The 24,940-nt window shown below is 34.0% G+C and overlaps 1 protein-coding gene across 2 annotated transcripts in view; it reads left to right on the plus strand.

Moving 5' to 3' along the window:
• Positions 1-24,940, plus strand: part of ST8SIA4 (ST8 alpha-N-acetyl-neuraminide alpha-2,8-sialyltransferase 4) — a 97,733-nt gene that overhangs the window by 16,432 nt on the left and 56,361 nt on the right. For both annotated transcript variants that reach the window (XR_013445662.1, XM_036101813.2), the window contains exon 3: positions 348-605. Coding sequence is in view for 1 of the 2 variants with exons in the window: in XM_036101813.2 (XP_035957706.1) it covers positions 348-605 (258 nt within the window). In the remaining variant the exon portion in view is untranslated. The remainder of the gene's footprint in view (positions 1-347; positions 606-24,940) is intronic.

The raw sequence follows: 24,940 nt of genomic DNA on the forward strand, positions 1-24,940 counted from the left end.
ACCTAGTAGTGCAATTGCTGGATAGTAAAGTAGTTATTTTTTTCATTTTTGAGGAACCTCCATACCGTTTTCCACAGTGGCTGCACCAGAATAAACTAAATTTTCTGTATCTTTTTTCACTCTATAAATAGATGTATATACTATATTTATTTACCAAACCATTGAGAAACTATAAGCAAATGATTTTTTTAAGAACAAATTCAATATCAATAGAATCTACTTAATTGGACAATTTAAGATTCATAGTATACCAATTTACATTTTATCATATGTTACTTTGTACATGATATCACCAGTTCTTGGATATGTTGTCATTAATGGAAAACTTTGCTTGTATTTCCATATAGGAAGAACATTCTTCGTTTCCTAGATGCAGAAAGAGATGTCTCAGTGGTCAAGAGCAGTTTTAAGCCTGGTGATGTCATACACTATGTGCTAGACAGGCGTCGGACACTAAATATTTCTCAGGATCTCCACAGCCTCCTACCTGAAGTTTCACCAATGAAAAATCGCAGATTTAAGACCTGTGCAGTTGTTGGAAATTCTGGCATTCTGCTAGATAGTGAATGTGGAAAGGAGATTGACAGTCACAATTTTGTAATAAGGTGAGCTTTCTTCTGTTCCTAAAGATTGTAATTTTTTCCAAGATGTTTTACTGAGGTGTAGAAAACTGACAGAAATGTGTAAGGCTAATATTAACATTAAGGATTACCGAAAGCTCAAATACTTATTTATGATATGTTTTTCTGTGTGGTGTCCAAATTAACATTTACCCTGGGATATAAAATTAAAATTATAGTATCATTGAAAGGAAAGGTGATTTTATTATAGCAGTAAGATTCACACCAGGTTTTTTTTTGTTTTGTTTTGTTTTGTTTTTGCCAAATGACAATTCTATTAGATTTAATACACAGGAAAATGACTTTTATTAATAGTTTTTCTTTATGTCCATTAATTTAATATTAATTAATTCATTCAATAATACAGTTAATAGTTAATTATTAGTTAATTAATAGTTAATTTTTATATTAGTGAATGGATTAATTTATTTAATCCACTTAATTGATTATATTTGCAATCCTTTTTATGTACAATAAATTATATTCATTTATTCATAAAGATTATGAACATTTCTATGTAATGATGTAATAGATGTAAGTAATTTTACCCTTTTAATGACAATTATTTAGCAGATTCTAAGAATATAACAAGTTCATAAAGCAAGTTTTTAAAAAGTATATACATAAATTTACATTTGATATCTTGCACCAAATTCTCTGCATTATTCTTTTATGTGGTATTTATATGTATGTTAGTATATTTTAGTTTTTGAGTTTTCTCACATAATTAAACATACCTGTTTTTCATTGATGGTCAGCAGATGTTTGATGAGTCATGTGTTTGGTTAACTTTAGATTAACTGAAAGAAACAGCAATAGAAATGGGATTGTGATGAAATCATAGATACTAGTTTTTCATTTCCAATTCATGCATCTGGACACTTTTTTTTTGGCTTTTTTTAGTTCTTCAGGAAAATTTGCTGAATGAATGAAGTATGTATGTTGAAATATGAAATAGTTCAGTGTAAAGATAGCGAGATTTTTAGTTTTTCAGAGTCTGAGGATGAATTGGTGGTCTGCAAATTTTTTAAAAATTAAGGAAATAAATCCATTATGAAACAGGAAAATTCAAAGTTTTTCAGGAACTACACTGCATTCTTCTATTGCGAATAATACTAGTCATATAAAGTCAGTCATAATTATGTAAAACTGAATACTAATACAACAAAAAATGATTGTGTAATATTGAGGGGATTGGAGAGGAGAGAGGTGTGTGTAATGGGGAAAAAACAGTCAAGATCTAATATAGAGAGGTCAGTAAAGCAGTATCAACACATTATTTAAAAAGCTAAGAAAGAAGTGGTTGTCTCTGGAGAAAGAAGTCGGAGATGGGTGGAGAAAAGGTGGAGGATTGCTGTCTTTCACTACCAGTCTAACAGTATTATTTTGGTTTTTCTTAATTGTATATATGTATTTCTCTGATTAAAACTTAATTTAAGTAAGTTTCAGTTTTAAACGTTTCCCCCAGGCAATTGAAATATACAGTACTGGTTAAGAGCCACCACAGTAAAATGGGATTGAGCTTTTTTTTTTTTTTATGTTATGTTAATCACCATACATTATATCATTAGTTTTTGATGTAGTGTTCCATGATTCATTGTTTGCGTATAACACCCAGTGCTCCATTCAATACGTGCCTTCCTTAATACCCATCACCAGGCTAACCCATCCCCCCACCCCCCTCCCCTCTAGAACCCTCAGTTTGTTTTCAGAGTCCATAGTCTCTCATGGTTCGTCTCCCCCTCCGATTCCCCACCTTCATTCTTCCCCTCCTGCTATCTTCTTTTATTTTTTTTAACATATAATGTATTATTTGTTTCAGAGGTACAGATCTGTGATTCAACAGTCTTACACAATTCACAGCGCTCACCATAGCACATACCGTCCCCAATGTCTATCACCCAGCCACCCCATCCCTCCCACCCCCCCACCACTCCAGCAACCCTCAGTTTGTTTCCTGAGATTAAGAATTCCTCATATCGGTGAGATCATATGATACATGTCTTTCTCTGATTGACTTATTTTGCTCAGCATAATACCCTCCAGTTCCATCCATGTCGTTGCAAATGGCAAGACTTCATTCCTTTTGATAGCTGCATAATATTCCATTGTGTATATATACCACATCTTCTTTATCCATTCATCTGTCAGTGGACATCTTGGCTCTTTCCACTGTTTGGCTATTGTGGACATTGCTGCTATAAACATCGGGGTGCATGTACCCCTTCGGATCCCTACATTTATATCTTTGGGGTAAATACCCAGTAGTGCAATTGCTGGATCGTATGGTAGCTCTATTTTCGACTTTTTGAGGAACCTCCGGGGATGCGGAGAAAGGGGAACCCTCCTACACTGTTGGTGGGAATGCAAGCTGGGATTGAGTTTTTAAATCAGGCAGATCACTGTTAAAATACAAACTCTTAATTTTGTGGTTGTAGGTGAGTCCATTAATCTGCCTAAAACCCAGTTTGCTCAACTATTAAAAGAAGATAAAAATACCTACTTTGAAAAATCAGAGAATTAAAAATAAACCTGCCTTAGTGCTTGATATATACACAATAAGTAGTATTTGTTCTAACAAAATATCTCATTAACATGTGAGTAAAACTTAAAACTCATAGAACGCCTGTTTTTTTCCAGTGGAGCTTTTCAGTCCTAAAGGTGATCTGTAAGGTACTGACCCTGAGGGCCTGGGGCAGAGCCTCCAGAAGGATTTTAAGAGATAAAAGACACCATTGTTTGGAGAGATAAAGATTTATAAACTATTTGCAGTTTTGTAAAAAAAAAGATAGCTAGGAAAGTATACTGATTTGCTATGTTGATTACCTGGAGTCTTGAGATTATGCTGGAATTCAGCCTGTGAAAGTATAGATCTTGAAAGAATTTTTTTGAAATACAGTCTTAAAAAATAAATGTAATTAATAAGTATTAATCATAAACAGGCAATATTTTTTTCGTAAAACAATAATAGCCATGAAAATTATAATAGAACGCTATCAGGTGAATACATTTCATAACAGTGAATATAACTACAAACACTTTATTATTTTACCTTTTCTCAACTGGGTGCAGGATCAGAGATTGATTATACATCAGTTGAGCCTTTAAAAACCTGAACTATTATATTGATTGGACTGAGTTGGGGGGAACTCTGTCAACATGTAGATATGCAAACAAAATTGTGTCCAAAGAGGAGGTAAAAAATATTTAATTAGGGAATGACAATGGAAATGGAGGTAATGAGCTCCGAACATTGAAATCTGTGTGAAGATGGTTGTGAAAGAAAACTAAGGCTAGGGCGCCTGGGTGGCTCAGTCAGTTAAGCATCTGCCTTTGGCTCAGGTCATGATCCCAGGGTCCTGGGATTGAGTCATGCATTGGGCTCTCTGCTCAGAGGGGAGCCTGCTTCTCCCTCTGCCTGCCACTCCCCCTGCTTGTGCTCTCTCTCTCTCTCTGATAAGATGATCTTATCAAAAAAAAAAAAAAAAAAAAAAGAAGAAGAAGAAGAAAAAAGAAAGAAAAACTAAGGCTTGTAGAATTTCTGAAGAGGCTAAAAATCAGAGGTCAGGAAAAATGAAGTAAAGATTTTACAGCAGAAGTGGAAATTGTTGCAGTGTAAAGAAGAGAATTTTCAAGTTTGTTAATACAGGATCTACATGTGACTGACTCCTTGTTCTTACATCGCTTTAAGCTTTAACCCTGGGATCTATATAACTTACCGGGTTCAGCCCCACTTCTGATTCTGAAATTAAGACTGTAGTCTTAACACTTCTGTCAATTCACATAATTACCACTTCTTTCTTATAGTAAGAACAATTAAGACCTAGTATTTTAGCAACTTTAAAATCTATAATACAGTATTATTCACTATAGTCACTATGTTGTGCATTATATCTCCAGAACTTTATTATCTACCTGTTGCAAGTCACTTACTGGTGTTTGAGCATTTGCAAATGGTGGAGTGTTTTTAGGAATAGAACTTCAAGAGGTTATTTATACTTTACTAAGCTATGATTATTTTTGAAGCTTATTTAACAAGAACAAAATAATGACCAATCCTTTAAGTTTACAGCTGTATTATGGAGTTACCAAGAAGTATAAAATTGAGGATAATCATCCTGATGAAGACATGAAAATTATCATAATAATTACTTTTGTTTTATTTTCCTCCTATTTTTTACTAGCTTCCAAAAATAGAAGTTGGAATATTCTAGATTAAAGTATGTACTAGGGAAATATTTCTGATTTTAGGATAAGGTTTCTGATTTTATGAGGAAAACTTTAGCAAGAGTCCACTTATGATTAGAAACAAATAATCTCTATAGGAAAATAATCTTGGTTGTATAATAGCTATTTGGGGAGTTCATTCATTTGAGTCTCATGGACACAATAGTTTCAATGACATATCATTATACCAAACTTCAGTCCTTCCTAAAACTCTTCTCTTCCTCATGGAATTCTGCCTCATCATCTATGTCTTAAATACGTTTTCCTTCCCCAAGTATGTTTGGCCATTCATTATTGTACACATGTCTCTTTTACCCTAGAACACCATGAAGGACTTTTTCTTAAAAACTCCATCAGAGCCTTACTCCTTGAAATAGTTTCCCACCCATATCAAACTGGTTGAAGTTGTTACAAATTTTAGTAACAATCTTCAGAATCTTTCAAGGTTCTCACCTTCCTAGAAATGTACTGCATGTGTATCTGCATATCTAAATATAGTTTTTGTTATTTGATTGCATGTATAGCCTGTGTTCCCAGGTTGTTTGTTTCCCACTTCTCCTGTTAGTAAGTTTGTTAAGAGAGAGCTAAATTATGCCTGGTCTGCTTGCAGAAGGCACTAATTAGTTTTGCGACCCCTCAAGGATCAGGTTCATCTAGGTATTACATTCAACTTGACCTCTAACTTAATAAACCAAAGCATTATTTTTAGACAAAATCTTCATTTGACATTAATTAAATTTTAAACTTCATCTTTAGTTTTTTCAAAAGGACTTTATAGGAATAAAATGTTATCTTTTTTGCTTCATTATGTACCGGTGCATTATTATATGCCAACAGGTATCTATTGTTCCAAGCAGTTATTCTATTGGGGGAGGAGGGCATGGCATATATACGTGGCATTATTGTGCTGTGAAGTATGATTTTGGAGAATGCTATTTTTAATGCCCCACGTAAGTATTTTAAAATTAGCCTGTGAAAAGTGCCTATTTGTATGTTTACACATATAATGGTAGCTATTCATAAATACAAACACACACACACACATTGTCATGCATTTCCTCTCCTAAAAGAGATACTCCTTTAGGTGGCAGTTTGTATCATCAATTAATCGATTAAATTAAATGCTGGCTTCAGTGGGATAGTACACAAATTAAAAGCCCTGGTCAATACGATGTTTAAAGTAAAAAAAAAAAAAAAAGAAAAAGAAGTTAAAGCCTAGTTTTGATTCACTAATGACTGACTAAATACTGAATTTATTGGTAAAATATATTCTTAAATAACAGGAAAATGTACTTAAATAACAGATTCCACATCTGTTGTTGATCTGTTGATTCCACATGTAAGTGATACCATACAGTATTTGTGTTTCTCTGACTTCGCTCAGCATAATACCCTCAAGCTCAATCCACATTGTCAAAAATGGCAGGAAAGGAAATATTATTTTAATATTATTCATTAGACCTACTTCTCCGGATATAGGCATTTTGAATTCTCTGAATCTGCTATGTTGGAACCAGAGGAAACTATGACTTCCTTTTATGTGCCTCTGCATCCATAGAGTTGGCACAGGCCAGGATCTATACAGAAAGAATGTTCTGTGCGATGTATAATTTTATCTCCAATATTCTCTTTTCCTGTCTGGGATAAGCTCGTCTTCTCTTCAAATAAAATCTATATCTATGGCATTTTGAAGAAAAGGGAAGTACAATTTTAGGCCTAATAATAACTTTATTTTATTAATTAATAAAAACACATTCCAAATATTCAGTTGGCTACTGTTACACTTCTAACATCATTTTAATGATGTACATAGATCAAAGAAGGAAAAATATATGTGATTTTAAAATTGTGAAACATTCCTTTGTACCAGTATTTATAGAAACAGGAAATTTAGAGGCTTCCACAAATGATTTTCTCAAATTCTTCTCCCATCCAAGTGCCACATTAACTACAATTCTACCCATTGAAACACCTTTGTTTTGTATTATTCTTATTGTCATTTAAAATGAAAATGTGTTAAAAGGTAAACATTAAATTTTTTCTCAAAAGTACTAGTAACTTACTACATTACAAACATTTATGAGTGCCAACCATGGGCCAGTCATGAATGGAGCACAATTACAGAATGATGATCTTTACATCCTTTCTTGCAGGAGGCCTGTCTGTGTGGGGTCAGGAATAATTACAAAATCTCTGCTCTGTTTATTCCACATGTACGTATCTAAAAGTATGCTGTAAAATTCCAAGAATTTAGAGTTTAGAAGACAGTATATATCATATATATATATATATATATATATATCATTTATATATAATCATAGACAAAGGAAAATAGGTTTAGAAAACTACTTGTTTAAAAGTATCTTTTAAATCCTTTTTTTTAAATTTGTGTAGTAAAATCATTAGAACAGTGTATATCTTACATTAAGCGGTAAAAATTGTTTTGGATTTTGGAAAACAATATTTATTATTATTTTTTTAAGATTTTATTTATTTATTTGACAGAGACTGCGAGAGAGGGAACACAAACAGGGGGAGTAGGAGGGGGAGAAGCAGGCTTCAGGCAGAGCAGGGAGCCCGATGCGGGACTCGATCCCAGAACTCTGGGACCATGACCTGAGCCGAAGGCAGACGCTTAACGACTGAGCCACCCAGGCACCCCTGGAAAACGATATTTAAAGTGCTTTTAAATTTTTCTGAAGTTATTTTTTCAATTTTTTCAGATAATTTACTCCCATGTGAATTTATAAAACAGTACGTTCTAATATTTGTGCTGTCTATACTCAAGAATTTTGAGCTTAGCAATAGTGATTTTCTAATGACAAAAAAAATGCAGCTATTTCTTAATATTGATAATGAGAGATGGTGGAGAACAAACCCTCATTCCATCTTCTGTAATTTTCTCGCCTTGGTGTGGGAAAATGTGCATTCTTTCCTGTTTCTGGGTTGTCTAGTGATTGAGGGAAATATCAGGCAACCCATCCCTACTGGTTTTTCATAGAAGAGAGAATATGTCCAGTCTGAGAGAAGTAAATATGGTCCCACTCTGTACTACCTTTGGCGGTATGTGGAAGCCTCTGAGGGAGGAGTTAATTAACAGTTGCAACCGGCACCTGTTATTTTTTTGACCATGATATGCAGCTCCTCACTATGCTTAAACAGAGATGCTAAGAATCATGAGTATGACTTAAGTGATTCAGAAATGGTTAACTAAGAGCTATAAAACACTTTTTCTGTTCGGGCTAGTTGGAATTTCAAATTTAATTTTGTTCATTTATTCTTTTCTTGATACCTCCTTTTTCTCTGTTTTATACTGTCCCCGTCTTCCCTCCAGCTTAGATCACTGTCTTCTATTTGCTTGGTTTCTCCTTTGTTAATCATCATACTTAGTTCCTGCCATGCTTGACCAACTCACTCCTAATTTCCTATTGGTTCATATTTTTTTTCCTAAAAATATAAAACTAACAATGAGGGATCAATTAAACTTATCTACCTACCTATATTTGTATATATATTTATATAAGTAAATCTGGCTACTCAAATTATAGTTCTGATCTGCCAATGTTGGCATCACCTGGAAGTCTGTTAGAACTACAGAATCTCAGAACTTGTACCAAACCTGCTGAGTCAGAATGGGCATTTGATCACAGTGCTCCGGTGATTTTTACGTGTATTAAGGTTGGAGATGTATTGGACATCTCAGTATATGTGGACACTAAGCTCTAGGCAAGCTGGAAGTCCCAATATGTTTAATTTATTTAGCCTGTATCTTCAGGATTTAGTGCCAAAATTGATATGTTGAGGTATATGCTATTTATTTATGGAATGAAAGAATGTAGGACTCAAGAAAAATGTGGTTTGTGTTCATATGTTATTGTACACTGAATTTCAAAATTAATATGTAAGAGGAGTCATATATAAGTAAAGATCATTTAAACCCTTACAATTAAAAAGAAAATACAGAATATGAAGAGTAGTATAGTGAAATGCCCTAGATATTGGGAGTCAAAAACCTGGGTTCCTGGTAATTAATAGAAGCATCATATTGGATAAATATCTAAACATCATTATTTCCACTGTCCAGTGATAATAATAATATAGGCCTATTATTTCAAAATGTTATTCTAAGTATCAGTTGGGAAATATAGTAGAGAGATGGATAAACTGTAAAGCTTAATATGAATGATACTAAAGCACATCTTGTTTAAGTGTTGTAGTTGAAAATTAAATTTGTCACTGCATTTCCTAATAGCCACGGCCATTGACTAGAAATGCAAATTCTCATTGTCTGATATAAACAAGAAGATATACTTTCTCTAAATTTATCAAATATGTACACAGTTGACACTGAATTACATAAAGAAAATATGGAATGCAAAGAAACAGGAACTCTTCTCAGATATGAGTGTCTGTCAAATCTGACTGTATAATATTAGGAATAATTGTAGTGAAGATATATATTTCTTCAGGAAACTAAAGCAATAAGATAAAAATGTTTTACTTTATAATGATCTACCTTCCTAAGAAAAGGGTTGGTATGTTTCAAAAAAGAAAAAGATGGAGGAATTGACTTTCCTTGACTGATACAATGCAATTTTTTTTTTTTAAAGATTTTATTTATTTGACAGAGAGAGACATAGCGAGAGAGGGAACATAAGCAGGGGGAGTGGGAGAGGGAGAAGCAGGCTTCCCCGCAGAGCAGGGAGCCCGATGCGGGGCTCGATCCCAGGACCCCGGGATCATGACCTGAGCTGAAGGCAGACGCTTAACGACTGAGCCACCCAGGCGCCCCGATACAATGCATTTTTATAACTCAATCAGTTCTTGATTCTCTACTAGTGGGTAATTTATGGCAAACTTTAAATCATCCTCTTGACCTTCTATGAATGCTAATTCCTTATAGCAAAATAAACTCTTTTCTGGGAAAGAAAAAAAAAATTCTGCTTTTCTGTGTGTTCCTGAAAATGGCCTTAATTCTTTCCTCTCCACTCTGGCAGAAAATATGTTTGTCCTTAACTCAAGTATGTTAACTACAAACAGTTAAGTTTCTGGTAGTGAGCCAGGTCCAAGGCATTAGAAAGCTTTTTAAAAATTCATTTTGATTAAAATAACCACTTAATATTTTAGGGATAGTTCCACTACATATGCGATATTTGCTCCATTTAATTTCTACCATATTTTTACTTACTATTTTATTCATATTTTGGATTTATGAAATTTTATAGCTTATACAAAACTAATTACCTCTGTGATTTCTATTGATTTTAATCATAAAATTTATGTTCTAAGTAAAAATCAAAATTCCATTTTATTATATTTATAATTTTTTATGATTTTTAAAATTTAATTTAAAACCAAATATGGACTTCATTATGGATTGTGATCTGAAGTGAGGCTCTAACTTTTTTCTCCCCAACCATATAATTCCTTGGATAAAAAGATTTTATCTAGAAGAGATAATTTTTTTAAATGGAAATGACAGTGATTAACTATTTTAAATTTTAAAATGTTGTCTTAAAATGCTTACCCCATTCTCTAAAACACATTATTTTGAACAGATACAATTTCTCATCTATCAATCTAGCAAGGATTTTTAAAACTCTTAATATTAAGTGCAAAGTTGTGTCGATATTGGCACTCCTGTGAAATGCTTTTAATTATGTAAATTGATACAACTATTCCCAAAATCAGATTGATAATGTCTACCAAACCTTATAAATAGTGTATTCCTTTAGTCACTATTTCCAGTTATAGAAATCTATCCAAAAACGAACAATTGCTTACGTATCAAGGCATTTTGTAAGCATGACAAAAAAAACGTAAGTAAATCATGGTACATCTGGATGATTTGTCATTCAACAAGTGGAAAAGAGGAATCTAAGGCAAAGAGACCAGTAAGCATAAAGACAAATAATTTCCATGGTCTTGGAATAGATAGAGTTTGGGACCATTCTACTATTAGGTTCATAATGAGAAACAATGTGGAAGGAGAAATGTCAAGGTATGTTGGAATTACATGATGAAGGATCATTATACCCTGTTAAGGATTTACATAGCATCCTATAGTCCAAGAAAGGCCCTTAGAGTTTGTTGGTTTGTTTGTTCTTGTTGGTGTTTTATTGTTGTTATAAACAGAAGGGGAATATACTTAGAGGCATAGAAGCATAAGCACATTAACAGATAAAAGGACCATGATAATAAATAAATCAAAGATAAAGAAGAGGAAGAGCACTCAATAAGGAAGATACTAGAGGAGGCAAAATGTGATGAAATCCATCTCATAGGACAGAGTAAGATGATAAACTAAGCTTAGATGCTATGATTCATAATAACATAAAATGTTGTGGAGATTATCATTTCCTGACATCAGTTGAGCATTAGCAAATGGTCAGTTGATCAGTCCTTCCACAGATTTTTTCTAAATAAGGCTTCAGTTTTGGGTTTACAGTATTTGTTATTTTTTAAACAAACTCATCTGTAAATAGACATAGGCCCAAAATATCTACTCCAAAATTAAATACAAACTTTTCAGTACCTATTGTTTCAAGTGATAAATAGCATAGCTTTGATCTTTCTTATAATTTATTCAGTGGATCAGTCTTTTATCCACCTGTTTATCAGGAATTGGAGATACAAAAATGAAAAGCAAGTCTCTAAGTTTGAAATGACTGTGGTCTAGTGAAGGAGATAAAGTAATGACTAATAACGTGCAAATTGCTTTATTAGAGTTATACAGAGAAGTAAGCACTGGTAATGAGACAGAGAGGAGACATAAGCTGGAGAGTCAAGGATGACTTCCTGGGAGAAGAAGCACTTGAGTTGACTGAGAAGGTAAATATAGAATGGAGGGAAAAGAGAGTGAGACCAAGTCCAAACTGGATCCATTATGCACAAAGGGCCCTAAGCATGGAAGACGGTGGCTTTTCCAGGCCTGCAGGCAGTTTCAGCATGCTGGAATAGAAGGTTGCATGGGTCAATGAAAGCAGGTGAAGCTGGAGAAGGAGGCTGAGAGACAGGTAACACAGGGTCCGTGGTGTCTGGCTAAGGAGATTGGGCTTCATTTTGCAGGCAGTGTGTAAAGCCACTCTGTAGAGGAATGACATGACCAAATGTAAATTTCAGGAAGATTTCTGGTGATAGGTAAGTTAGAGAGGGATAAAAATGGTACTACTGAAAGCAGTCTAAAGGTGGAGATGATGAGGGGCAAAGTAAGATGGTGACAGTGTAAGGATAGAGTAGAAGGCAAATGAAGAAAATAAAGGAATGATATCAATTGTATAATAGATGGAAAAGGCAAATGATAATAAACACGAATGTGCTCCATTTTAAATGTGACATTTTTTGGATGTCATTTTGGCAGAAAATGAATCTTGAAGAAACCTAACTGGTTCCCATTGGTTCCTCTGAGTTAGTTAGGCTTAGGTTAACAACCTCTATTTTTTCATAGAATAGAGAGTTGGAGTGACTTTCCTGAGTATACACAGTAGGTTAGGGAAGGACGCAACAATAGAGCTTTTTCCTCTCCTTCTCAAAGTTTAATATTTTATTTTTAAATAAAGATTGGAAACACTTATATTTTTCAATTAGAAATAATAGTTTATGCTGTACTAGATTAAGAGGTTTTTAGTTGTATGTTTACTCTGAAATATGAAGACCAGTGAGAGATTGTCTTTATTAGGGTACATTTCAAATTTTGATGACTTAGCATGTAAAATAGAATAGGGATGCCATTATAATGTCTGATATTTCCACAAGGCACCAGCCATTCTTCAAAGTAGGCTAAAAAAACAAATCAAACAACGCATAAAACCACACACACATAGTAGTAACTATGTGAGGTGAGGATATATTAATAATCCCTGTTCTGGCAATTATTTCACAATATATACATGTATATCAAATCATCATGTTGTATACCTTCAACCTACACAATATTATGTGTCAACTATATCTTAATAAAATCGGAAAAACAATTAAAAAAATCAAGAAATATAAAATAAAATAAACACTGACTTTATAGTGTTGAGCAATTTCTCCAGTTGTGATTTACGGACCATATTATGGGAAATTCTTTTCTTTTAGTATCTACTTATTGGGGGACCCAAGTAGCTCGGTCACTTAAGCATCTGACTCTTAATTTTGGCTCAAGTCATGATCTTGGGGTCCTGGTATTGAGCCTTCTGTCACTCAGCATAGAGTCTGTTTGAGATATCTCTCCCTCTCCTTTGCCCCCCCACTCTGTCTCTCTCTCTCTCCCAAATAAATAAATAACATCTTTAAAAAGAAATCTACTTATTGTGTGCCAAAAGTATGCCAAAATATTCTAAGGTCAGATAAGTGAGGAGGAGACTGAGACCTTTTGTTTCAAGGGAATTAACACCTCAATGAAGCGAGATAAATCTTTAAGTCAGGTATATCTGATTTCAAGTTCCAGCTTTTCCATTTAATATATATATTCAATCTTAAGTGATTTATTTACTTCTCCAAGCCATGGTTTCTTCACATTTAATATGAAGAAAATACTCCTTACCTTCTATTTTTTGTGGGTATAGAAATAAAATGAGATGTATGAAATTGACTAGTATAAACCCAAGTACAAATTATTTATTCAATAAATGTAATCTTTCTTCCCTCCGATGTTTTAGGATTAATGTCTTTGTAGTATATTCATGGTGTGAAAATTATATCTGTGACCTAGGTACACAGAAGATGTAAATATTTGCAGTTAAATGGTCATTGTTGCTAAGCAGTTACGTTTTCTCCCATGAAGTATAATTGAAATAATACTCATTTGAGAGTTCAGAAACCTGGATCCTCCTGCTGACATTGGCACTAAATATAGCTGTGTAACTTTGAACAAGTAATGTAAATCACTTTGGGTTTCACGTTCCCAATATGCCAAATGAGGCTGTTGAACTAGATGGTCTCATAAATTTCTTTCTGGCTCTGAAACTCTATGACTCTATTTTCTTATGATTCAAAAGACACCTTTGGAATAGATCCTGTCAACTTGCACTGTTGTTTCAATTTTTTTCCTTCTGGTTGCCATGTTTTTAATAAATTTCCTTCTCATCAGTCAATTTGTAGAAATAACATTTTCCCCTTAATATTGCATCCTGTAATCTGGCTTTTGTTTCCTTTGGTCCAGGAGTGTTGCCTCTCCTCCTGATGTGAGCAAATGTTAAGCCTCAAAATCAGGAGAAAAGTATCACTTCTTAGCAAAGGAAAAACAAAATGAAGTTTTAATGATTCATATGGATTTTTGTAAATGTGATGAGGTCAGGGCCTTGGGAAGTCATGGTACATAGAGAATAAAGAAGAACCAGTAAATACGAGTATTATCAGAAGGGAGAGAAGTTGTTTTACATCAACATCATTTAGTATAGTTTTGGGGAAAGGACCCTGACATTTTTCTAAGAGATAAGACCTTCCACTTCCCATATCTACTTAACTGGCATCCACCGAAATTCTTGGAACCACAGAATGCAATCTTTTCGGTATATTGACTTATGCCGTTACTGGAAATTTTTTTTTAGAATGTTTGCAGTCAGTATGGTACAAAATGTTAACAGTGATTATCTTTTAGACAGAGACTTAAAAGTGTTTTATGTTTGAATTAGCTTAACTTCTGTTTTTGGTAGTGATAGTGTGTGCGTGCGCGCACGTGTATGCATTTCCCCATGCAGCGAACACAAATGCTGTTTTTAAATTGAGAACAAAACCAATTTTTACTTTAAAAAAATAAAAAAAATATGTTAAAAATCTGGAGTATAGATGGGAAATGTGATATACTGGGAATTTTAAGAGTTGGACTCATGTTCCAGCTGTAATACTACCTGAGTGATTTTGAGCATGAAATATATATATACACATATATATGTATTTGTTTTTTTAAACAATACATAAAACTTCAACTTATAGAGTTTTATAATCTGTAGTTTCTTTTTTTTAATTTTATTATGTTATGTTAATCACCATACATTGCATCATTAGTTTTTGATGTAGGGTTCCATGATTCATTGTTTGCGTATAACACCCAGTGCTCCATTCAATACCTACCCTCTTTAATACCCATCACCAGGCTAACCCATCCCCCCACCCCCGCCCCTCTAGAACCCTCAGTTTGTTTCTCAGAGTCCATAGTCTCTCATGGTTCGTCTCCCCCTCCGGTTTCCCCCCCTTCATTTTTCCCTTCCTACTATCTTCTCTCTCTTTTTTTTTTAAACATATAATCTATTATTTGTTTCAGGGGTACAGGTCTGTGATTCATCAGTCTTACACAATTCACAGCGCTCACCATAGCACATACCCTCCCCAATGTCTGTCACCCAGCCACCCCATCCCTCCCACCCCCCCCACCACTCCACCAACCTTCAGTTTGTTTCCTGAGATTAAGAGTCTCTTATGGTTTGTCTCCCTCTCTGGTTTCATGTAGTTTTGAGTGTTTTCTCATTAGTGACAAGCATAGTGTATGTGTATATGTGTGTGTGTGTTTGAGAAAGAGAGAGAATATGTGTTTTGGATAATCAAAATCATTTGAAACTTTGGTATTATGCAATAAATTTTGGATTCATGTTGTTCCGTTTTATTTACTTCAGTTTTATTTTGGACCTACCTATTATATTATTTATTTATTTATTTAAGTATAGTTGACACATATGTTAAATTATTTCAGGTGTTCAACATAGTGATTCAACAGGTTTATACATTACGCTATGCTCACCACAAGTGTGGCTACTGTCTGTTGAATTTGCAGTGTTTGAGATTCAAGGTTGGGTTTAAATCCCAACTTGAAGAAGTGTAAGCTGAAGGTTTTTCCCCCTCATTTGTAAAACATAATTGCAGATAACTCAATTATATGAATGTTCTTTAAAATGTGAATAACTTAGATAGAAATGGTATGTGACAAAAGGTAGTAACTGATAGCTCTTATTATATTTAATGAATTATATAGATGATCAGACTGAACAACATGGTCTTGAGTCAAAAGTATGGTGATCTTATAAAGAACTGAGAATGATTTTTTTTACCGCGACTCATAACTTGGTCAGGAAAGAAGTTCAAAATTAGAGTCCCATAATTATTTTTTGAGTACTGGTGTCATCTTTGGTATAAATGTATGGCTCTTAAATATGATTATTTAAAAAATAAAAGCAGTTATTTGAAGTTTAAAAGTAAAAACAGTAGTTCCATTAATTTGTTGTCACATAATTTCAGCAAGTATTTGTTCATTCAACAAACAATTATCAAGCAGCCACTAGATGCGAAATCCTGAGGGACTGCAGTAGATATTAGGGAAATAAAGACAAGTTACATGGTCTATTCTGTTTGGAGATTGCTGTCTGATGGGGGAGATAGACACAGAGAGGAGTAAGAGAATGGTACGGTTACTGTAATCATAGAGCTAAGAACAAAGCGTTGCTGCCAGTGAGACGGAAGGAATTAATTATAAAAATGAATGAAACTAAGTTTTAAGACAGTTCTATTTGGAAGAGTAACAGTAATTCCCTTTCCAAGAATGTGGTTATGTTTATGGATATTCTTGTCCTTATTCTTTGTGCACATCCTCCTATCAAAGTATTGTGTGGATGTGCTTTTAGTTTCAATGATCAAGGTCATTAATAATAATCCTTAGTTTTTTAACATGTATACGTGCATGCTTTGCCCTTTACTTCAATTTTTCAAATTCCCCAGGCATGACCTTCTATATGTAACTTAAGAAAACTATTAATATTTGGAATGCTTAATTTGGTACCTTTTATATTTACGATATTTCTGATCTATTCTTTAGTTACCTGATGAGGATATTTCTACGTCTTGGACAAATTTAATGCATAATAGACTTTTAAGCTTGCCTCAATATTTTACGTGGTGTTTGTTAAAAAGCAGAACACTATTTGGTTAAGGGAGAACTGGGAGTTTCATTTTTACAAACCACAAACTGAAACTTGTTATACTTTAATAAAATAAAGGGGGAGGAATCCTAACAATTGGAAGAATGCTAAACACTGTAGTTTCTTGTTTCCACTTATCCCTATGTACTAACTCTTCTTATGAGTAAATTTTGACTTAGAGCTGTTTTAAAAAATCAGAATGAAAAAATATTATGTCTTTAGAACTTCTCCAGTCTTCCTAACTTGTTTTGAATAACAATGGCTCTGCTTACAGGAAACACCAGTCACCTAAAATAGGTACATCAGTGGAACAGATCTCATTTCTTGTTTTAGGTTAAATAATTCCAACTTAAAATGATGATTTTTTTCAATATTGGTCTATTTTAATTAGCACAGCTTCTGACTGTTAAACATTTTAACAGCTACAGTTAAAACCCAGTTTTCAGGGGTGGCTGGTTGGCTCAGATGGTTAAGCCTCTGCCTTCTGCTCAGGTCATGATCCCAGGGTCCTGGGATTGAGCCCCACATCGGGCTCCTGGCTCAGCAGGGAGCCTGCTTCTCCCTCTCCCCCTGCCTCTCCCCCTGCTCATGCTCTCTCTCTCTCCGTATCTCTGTGTCTCAAATGAATAAATAAAATCTTTAAAATAAATAAATAAATAAAACACAGTTTTCAGCTTAACACATATTTATTAGTACTGCACCTTTTGTTTTCCTTAGCTCAACTCTCAAAACACACACTATGTCATATTTCTACTGAGACATTTTTAACATGTTTAACACAACTAACATGTTAAAAATAAAAATTGAAATAATTGTACAGGTATCAGAAGATTTGGTGCAGAACTCACAAACTGACAGCCTGAGGGCCCAGTCTGGATTCTTTGGTATGCATCATCACAAGGCCAGAAGAGCCTGTCCCCAATAAATGGGGAAATATGCAAGCAAAATTGCCCATTTTCCAGAGTTGCGTTAACCTCTGACTCAGCACTGTGTGTGTTCAGGACCTGGTTTAGAGCATCAGCAGTGTTCTTAGAAGACTGAGAGATCAAATACCTGTACACAGGTTCTCAATTCACATACACAAAATACACAGAGTAACTCTCATTATTATTATTATGGTGGCTCTACTATTTCATTAAAGATATCAATCCTATACAAGCAACTAAATGTGATAGCTTTTCATATGTGGTAGAATGAAGATATTAGTAAATATTTTAGAGCAGTGCAGTAGAAGCAATTAGTTCTGCCAAAGAAATCATGTCAAACATTGCAGTGGATATTAACCTTTGAGTTTTAAGAACAAATATGACTTCTGGGTTAGAGGCTAAAGTGTCTTGGAGAGGGAGGTCATTTCAGGCAGAGACCTCATCATAAATAAAGGGACATAGAAAAGACATAGACTACATGGAGTGGACTGAAGCCACTCAGATCTAAGATAGGCAGTGGGCTTGTAGAAAAAAAATTCTGAAAAGTAAGGGTAGAGACAAGTTATGAAAATCCTAGACTGATATCACTAAAGATTTTTTGGTTAGGATAGCAATGTGATCAAATGTGCATTTTTACAAGATGATAACATCCTTGAAGCAGAATAATAAATTTGGAGTCTTTGTGTTAAAGAACTCGTTAGAGCAATGTTTTTCAATTCTGTTTAATAAAGATGCATCGTCAGAAATACAACTTATGTCATGATATACTCCTACTACTGCTTCCATTACTGTTACTACATACACCACACACACACACACACACACACACACACACACACACAAAACTTAAACAAATTTTCATAAAATTATGTGCCAGAAACACTGTGTTTTCAATTATAATCCATTCTGTTCTTTCACATTCTTTAAAAATTGCTTATCTGTGACCCCAAATATAATTCATGATCCACCAGTGGGTCTAGCTAATAGTTTGAAAAACAATTCATTAACAAATTGTTGCAACAGTAGTTCAAAGAAACATGGTGGTACCTAAGCTAAGTTGAGAAAATAGCAGTAGGAATAGAAAAGAGAGAATATATTCAGGAGAGATTTTCTGAGAGGAACTTTCTGAATCAGATACGGAGGATAAAAGAATTATGGAGATCAAGGCCTTTCAGCCAAGTGAAAAATGTGACTTTCTACTAAAATAGAGTATGAGAAAGTTCCACTTAGAATAAATATGATTTAATGAATGTGAAGTTGCCTTGGCCTACTGTTATATTGGAAAATAAAACATTCATTTTTATTCACCCATAATTTGACAGCATTTCTGAGATTGGTACCAGAATGCCTAAGTACTCTGAGCATTATACCAACTGTCTTTCCAGGGCCAAGTGTTGAATAAATCATATATACTAAGTTAGAAATCATTTTTCAACCTTCGGTTATACTTTCAAAAAACTGAAAAGAAAAAATATATTCATAATTTATAATGACAAATGAAACTATTTTTATTTTTTATTTTCTTAAATGAGAAAATTAAATGTCAAAGCTATGTTGCTGTGACAAGTTTGATAGTGTAATCACTAAAAATTCAAAAACTCAGATGTGTTTCCCAAGCCACTGTAATGAGCACAATGTATATTGTTTATTAACACTATGAATTGCAAAGAGAAAAAGTTATAGTTTTTCTGCCTTGGTTTTCTGGCATGAGTGATTAAAATATCAGCCATAATATTTCATGAATCCTGTTTCCTTCTTTTTAATGCACAACATAATTTTTAAGAACATAAATTTCATGCTGAATCAGTTCTTCCCTCAAAACAGTAGTGACTACTCAGCAGCCGCTGATCAATGGAGAGTGGTCCAGTTCCCCTGATTATGACAAGAGTACCTGAGAATATGCTCTAAGGATTCTTGCTTGGTTTCCCACCCCCTTGTCTTAAATATCCCAGTCATGATTTTTTCTTTTTAACCCAAGACAATGAACAGGGAATTTCTCAACAACTGGCATCCTTTTCTCTTTACACCCTCTTCAGAGAAATAAAAATGATTACTTTTTAATTACAAAGGAAACATTTAGACAGGATGCTTAGTATTCATTCTATATGCAATTTCAAGGAACAACATTTACAGTAATTTAAGTAAATATTAGTCATGCTACTCTATATTCTATATTTACTTTTGTGAAAAAGAAAACAATCACATGCAAATTCTTAATTGTGATAAAGGCTTACATTAGTAAATCATATTTAAATTCCTTTAAAATACGTGCAGTATAATGACAAGTTTTTAACAATGCTCAGGAAGTTTATGAACTTTTATAAATATATTGTCAAGCCCTAGACAGAGAACAGCCATCAGAACTCTCTCCTTCTGTATTGTTTAGTGCACACAACCATGCATTGACAACCAGAGGCTGTGAGAGTTTATTCTTAATTGAGAAAAATACATTTTTGAGTCATTGCCCTTCCAATGTCTAACTTTTCCCTTTTACTTCTCCTTTTGTTCCTTTTATCCCTCCTTCTATTTTTTTATCCTTTCTTGAAAAATAGGTGATGATTTTAAGTATTCATACTACTCAAAACTAAGTAGGCTCCGAGAAGAAGAATGATAAATGTCAAGTTTGAGATTGATTAAAAATATCAGAGTGAAAAGCTCTGACTCTCACCACCCTTCCTGATTTCCTAGACTCTTGTCTATTCATATGCTAGAGTTAATTGTGACAGTCTAGGTAGAGGCCTATTGAGTCAAAATATTGTCCAGAGCTGAAGTCTTGGAATAAGTCTGCATTTTTAGGCCTTATTTTTAAACCAGTGCTTTATGTAAGAGGAGATATTTGTATTATTTTTGAGATTTTGTTTATTTACTTGAGAGAGAGAGAGAGCATCAGATTCCCTACTTAGCAGGGATTCCCAAGAAGGGGCTCATCCCAGGACTCTGAGATCATAAACTGATGACCTGAGCTGAAGGCAGGTCATGATTTCTGAATGACCCAGGTGCCCGAGATAATATTGCATTCAAATTTGTTAAAGTTACTGATAGCCTTCCAGTACTCTCTATAATACTTTGCGATCATTTCAGTATCCTCTCATTATTTTAAGAAAGATCGAGGAGATTTGTCGTTTCAGCAATACCACTTGTTCATATGTAGTTTTTCATAATGAGAACACTTTTTATGAGAAATAAAGTTCCAGAAGAAAAAGAAAATGAACACCTAAACAGGTCAGTGTATTTATTTCAAAATTAAACTCAATATGTAGACTTTACTTCTCATTCTCACCTAGGACAATTTTCTTATTTTACCACGAATTTTACTATGGGGTCTCATTTTGAATTTTAGTCTATGTTTTTAAATGGTACCGTCTGTCTGCTGCCTTTTTTCTTCCTTCCTTTTCTCTTTCCTTCATTTCTTCCTTCCTCTCTCCCTTTCCTTCCTTAGTCTGTGTACACCTACTTTGAATTACCTCACCTTTCTTCCATACTCTGTTGGTAGGAAATCTCAGAATTAACCTTTTCTCCGCCCCCCTTCACATTCCTTTTCATATGTACTTGCTTTGGTGGTTTTTCAGAGGAGCACAGGTATTTATATATCCTTGCTGCCAAGGAGTAACCTCCGCGTGCTGGGACAGTCATCTTCTCCCATCCAACCCCCACCTTTGGTGAAGAGTGTTTACAAGAGAGTGAGGAAGGATGTAACTTCCTCACTTCCTTTAGCCAAGCAGACCTTCGGACCAGACATATGAATTAATGAAGTCAATGAGATTCTAGACTTAGCTGTATCACATTTAAATGCAACTGAACTTGTGGCCAAGATATCTAACAAAATTTGTTTGTCTAGTTCTTCATTTTCATTCACAGAATTAATTGATGCACAACATCATGCACGAGAGCTTAAAACCTGCCTTTACATCTTACACGCTTTGTAAATGTATACAGCTTACCACGGCTCAGTTTCTTCATCAATGGAGAAACATAATGATAGTGCCCATCTCATGGGATTATTTTGAGAACTGCATATGATATTACATGCAAAGCAAATAGAACAATTTCTGGCACATAATGAGTACTCAATAAAACTTAGCTATTATTCTTCTTACTGTCATAATAAAAGATCTTCACTACCTTTTATAAGAATTGTGTCAAAGTTCTAATTGTAGAACTTTATTCTAGTTTTTCCTGAATACATGTGTCATAGTCTCTTTCTTAAATACAAATGACCATGTCTATGAGCTTCTATATTTTTCATACTACCTATGAAGTTAAACTTGTTTTGTCTAATATTCAAGATGTTCTTAGTCATTGAATCAACCATTCAAATCCCAATTAGTTTTTTTTGGGGGGGCGGTGGGGATGGCTAAATTCCAGGCAAAATGGTTTGTTAAGTGTGCTATAAATAAATCTTCTCCCCACCCCGCACTCTTCCTCAATAAGTTCTTTCTATCCAACATGCTCTTTAATTTATCTGCATGCATTCCTTTTGTCTCTCACAAGAGGTTGCAAAAGGAAAGAGCATATAAAAAATGATTACCATTAGCTAATATTTATTACCAACTCTAAGCAAGGAATTCTGAGAGGAAATCCAGATATTGTGTTTCATTTAATTTTCTCAATAGCATTTCAATCAGTGTTAATAGCCTCATTTATGGAAAAAGTTGGATCTCAGAGCGTTTAAGTAACTTGCCTGAGGTCACACAGATTGGGATGTGAGCACCAGTGCCCACATTGCTACCGTTTAAACGATGGCTGAGGGCAGAAACTAAACTGAATACCTTTTATTCTTAAAATTTAAACTAAAATTGGATACATAGTAGATGCATATGTAATATTTTATTTGATTTAAGCACAACATATCCATTCATTAGCATGTCTTCCCCACCCGTCACCCCAAAAAAACTTAAGTTATTAAATAATATCTGTGCAGTTGTAGCAACTTTGCCCAATAACTCTATTTTGGTTTTGGGAGAAGTGTGGGAATGACATAGCCTAATATAATTCTCAGTATTCATCTTTGTCTTTTAGAATGAGTTTGAAATTTTTTTTTTATTCTGTGATTTCCCTAGAAATAATATGGCACAGTTCTTCCCACCTTTACCAGTAATGTAAACAAATCTGGGTCTGTGAAAAAATTTTCTTGTCTGTTTTGTCACTTAGTCATTTTCATGACATAAGTGTCATTTGTTTTTATTTCTGTCAAGTTGAGGATTTCATTATTTGTTATCTGATCAGCAAGCATAAAATGTGATATGTGTATATTTGTTTGTGTATTTCTGTGGCCATCCACCACACTGCAATGCAGATCTTCAACATGGTATTTCATCTCTATTTCTTACACTTTGTTTACTACATAATGGTATGCCACATATAAATTAACTGTTAATCCTATGCTTCATATTTCAAAAAGTCACATCGATATTTAATCCTTTTATCTGCATTTTGAAAATCCTCTCTTTCAAGAGCTCTGAGATGTATTATTTTTATGGTTTAGATACTTAAAACTCATGGTTTAATAATTGCTCAGGATTTGGGGAACATCATGGCCAAGTGGACTTGTGTAATATGCCTAAGTCCTGGGAATCTGCACTCTTTCTCCTATAGGAAGGTTGGGTTGAAGGATGAACATATTGATATTTTCTCTGGTTCTGAAAGAAATCACATGTATAAATAGTGTCAATTAAAATTCCTGTCCTAAAGTCATTCTAAAACAGCTGTGCTTTTCTTTTAAATGCACTATGTCCTTCGACATGTTTCTTAACCACTTTGACCTTTGTTTCTCATCTCCGAAGTGGAGATGATACGACTACTTACCTCAAAGTATTGCAAAAAATATTGGTTTCAGGTCTATTTAGGGCCTACTACCCTCACTCGAGAAAGTCAGAAAGACTAATAGGGTGCATGTTTTAGCTTCCCCTAGCCATTTGGAGAGGTTAACCACAAAACCTGAAAAAAAAAAAAAGAAAAAAGCAGGTATTAGAGATTTTGTTCTCTTGACTCTCCAAGCTCAAAAGCAGGAGGGGAGCAGATAGGAACCATAAGCTTCCCCTTGTGGGAGAAAAGAGAAGAGGCTATCTCCTATTTCAGGGTCTGTTGACAAATGTGGTTCTCTTGGTAATGATGGCTGGGGTTGAGAGATTTCAATGTTAATACAGAGAAATACACATACAATGGGATTAGCCAAAAGAGAAAAAGGGTATTATTCAGGTGTTTGGAACTTGTTTAAACATTAAATGGTGAAAAAGAACCGAGTTTGGTCTGTAATCCATTCATTAGTTTTTTCTTCTCATTTAGTCTATGTGATATGTGTAAAGAAGTAATTAACAACCTCCTGTATCACAGTGCACTGTCTTACCTTAGTATCTCACATGACTAGTTCTGTAGCTAGCATAAGTGTGTAACACACATCACGGGATGAATAAATGCATGGCTAAATGAAAGAGCATTATCTTAATGATATTACTGACAATAATGGTCAAGATTATTTTTTGGCCAAATTATATCATTGTAAAACAGCACAAATAGTAAAATAGTTGGAAAAAGTTCTGAGTATAGTATATAGTATTTGCACAGTGAACTCTCAAGGCGTATCTGCTGAGCTGTTGAAAGGCGGACCTCCTAGTTGCTTAGACTATTGAGCTAATACTTAAGGGAAATGCAGAGAATATTGACACACCTAAGAGAGACATCTTCCTAGGGAATTCTGTGATCCTCAGGTTTTATACATGAAATAAGCAGTTCTTTCCTTAAAAAATTAAATGAATTAAATTAAAATTAATTTAAAATATTTTATATAGCCTTGAAAGAAATGAAAGTACCTTCAATTCTGCATAAAAGGAATGTTGAGAGGTGATCCTATCTGGTGTGTGATCACGGAAGAAATTTCAGAGGTCTGGAGTACCTTCCTGCAGGTTTTGAATGATGGAAAATAAACACAAATAAATTTAAAATTGGACAGCTTAGAGTAAACAGGGGTTTGGCCTACATACCTACTTCTGAATATACGTTTTCATGTTTTTGATATGTCAAAAATAGTTGGACAGTACAAAAATTTAATTTGGCTAAAGAAATAGAGGTTGAGCATATTAAATATTCTTATGTACTCAATAGTATTGACTCACAAAAATCCATAATTTAAAAATTGGCCACTCATCAATTTTATGGGATTAAGAATAACATGCAAAATAATATGTTAATTCATAAATGCTTACTGCACATTCTGGATACTTTTGAGTATTATAATCCCTAAGAAGATTTTTAAAAAGAAAGATGAAGAAAGATG

The sequence above is a fragment of the Halichoerus grypus genome, chromosome 2 (assembly GCF_964656455.1).
Source record: "Halichoerus grypus chromosome 2, mHalGry1.hap1.1, whole genome shotgun sequence".
Classification (NCBI taxonomy): Eukaryota; Metazoa; Chordata; class Mammalia; order Carnivora; family Phocidae; genus Halichoerus; species Halichoerus grypus.